This window comes from Carlito syrichta, unplaced genomic scaffold (genome assembly GCF_000164805.1).
Source record: "Carlito syrichta isolate Samal-C Ts95f unplaced genomic scaffold, Tarsius_syrichta-2.0.1 Scaffold136986, whole genome shotgun sequence".
NCBI classification, from domain to species: Eukaryota; Metazoa; Chordata; class Mammalia; order Primates; family Tarsiidae; genus Carlito; species Carlito syrichta.
Window position 1 is genome coordinate 16,927 of NW_007081082.1, and position 676 is coordinate 17,602.

Genomic DNA, 676 nt, shown 5'->3' on the forward strand with positions numbered 1-676 from the left:
GAGGTAGGTGACGCTGAGGCGCACGACGGACGCCTTGTCCAGCTGGCTGGAGATGGCGCCGGGCAGCGGGAGCAGCTTGGCCAGCTCGAAGAACTCCAGGTTCTCCTTCCCGCGCCGCGAGCGCGCCGCGTTCCGGGACTTCTCCTTGCGCTGCGCCTGCGGGCTGGACGGGCGGCGCGGAGGAGGCGTCAGGGAGGTCGTCGGCGCCGGGCAGCGGGGCCCGGGGCGAGCCCGCCTCCTGGGTTTTGGGGACCGGAGGGGACGGCGGGAGCGGACCGAACCCTCTGGAGGCGGGGGCGGGCCTGAGTGGGCATCCTACGCCCGGTCTGCGGCCGTGGGGACAGCACCCTGAGTGTGAACTCTGGGGGGAGGAGGACGAAGGGGGAGAGACTGAGAGTGCGGGGCATGGCCCGGAGAGGGCGAGGCGGGAAGCTCGCTTGAGGCCAGGAGTTCGAGCCCAGCCGGGACAACAGAGCGAGACCCCCGCCTCGATTAAAATAATAATAATAACGTTGGGAATGGACTCTGAGAAGGGAACCAGAGGCGACGCGAGGACGCGGGGCAGAACAATGGTCGAGCAACGCAGGGGACGCAAGCCCGGCCCCCAGGGCCGGGGCAGGAGGCTGGGTGCGAGTCCTCCCCGGGGGCGCGGAGAGAAAGGCCGGCGAGAAGGGGC

At 70.4% G+C, this 676-nt stretch overlaps 1 protein-coding gene across 1 annotated transcript in view; it reads right to left on the reverse strand.

Moving 5' to 3' along the window:
• Positions 1–361, reverse strand: part of LOC103251209 (neuronal PAS domain-containing protein 1-like) — a gene marked incomplete at both ends in the record, with an annotated part of 17,281 nt that extends 16,920 nt beyond the window's left edge. Inside the window, 2 exons of the mRNA XM_021708443.1 lie at positions 1–163; positions 277–361. Coding sequence (XP_021564118.1) covers positions 1–163; positions 277–361 — 248 coding nt within the window. The remainder of the gene's footprint in view (positions 164–276) is intronic.
• Between the last annotated feature and the right edge of the window lie 315 nt (positions 362–676).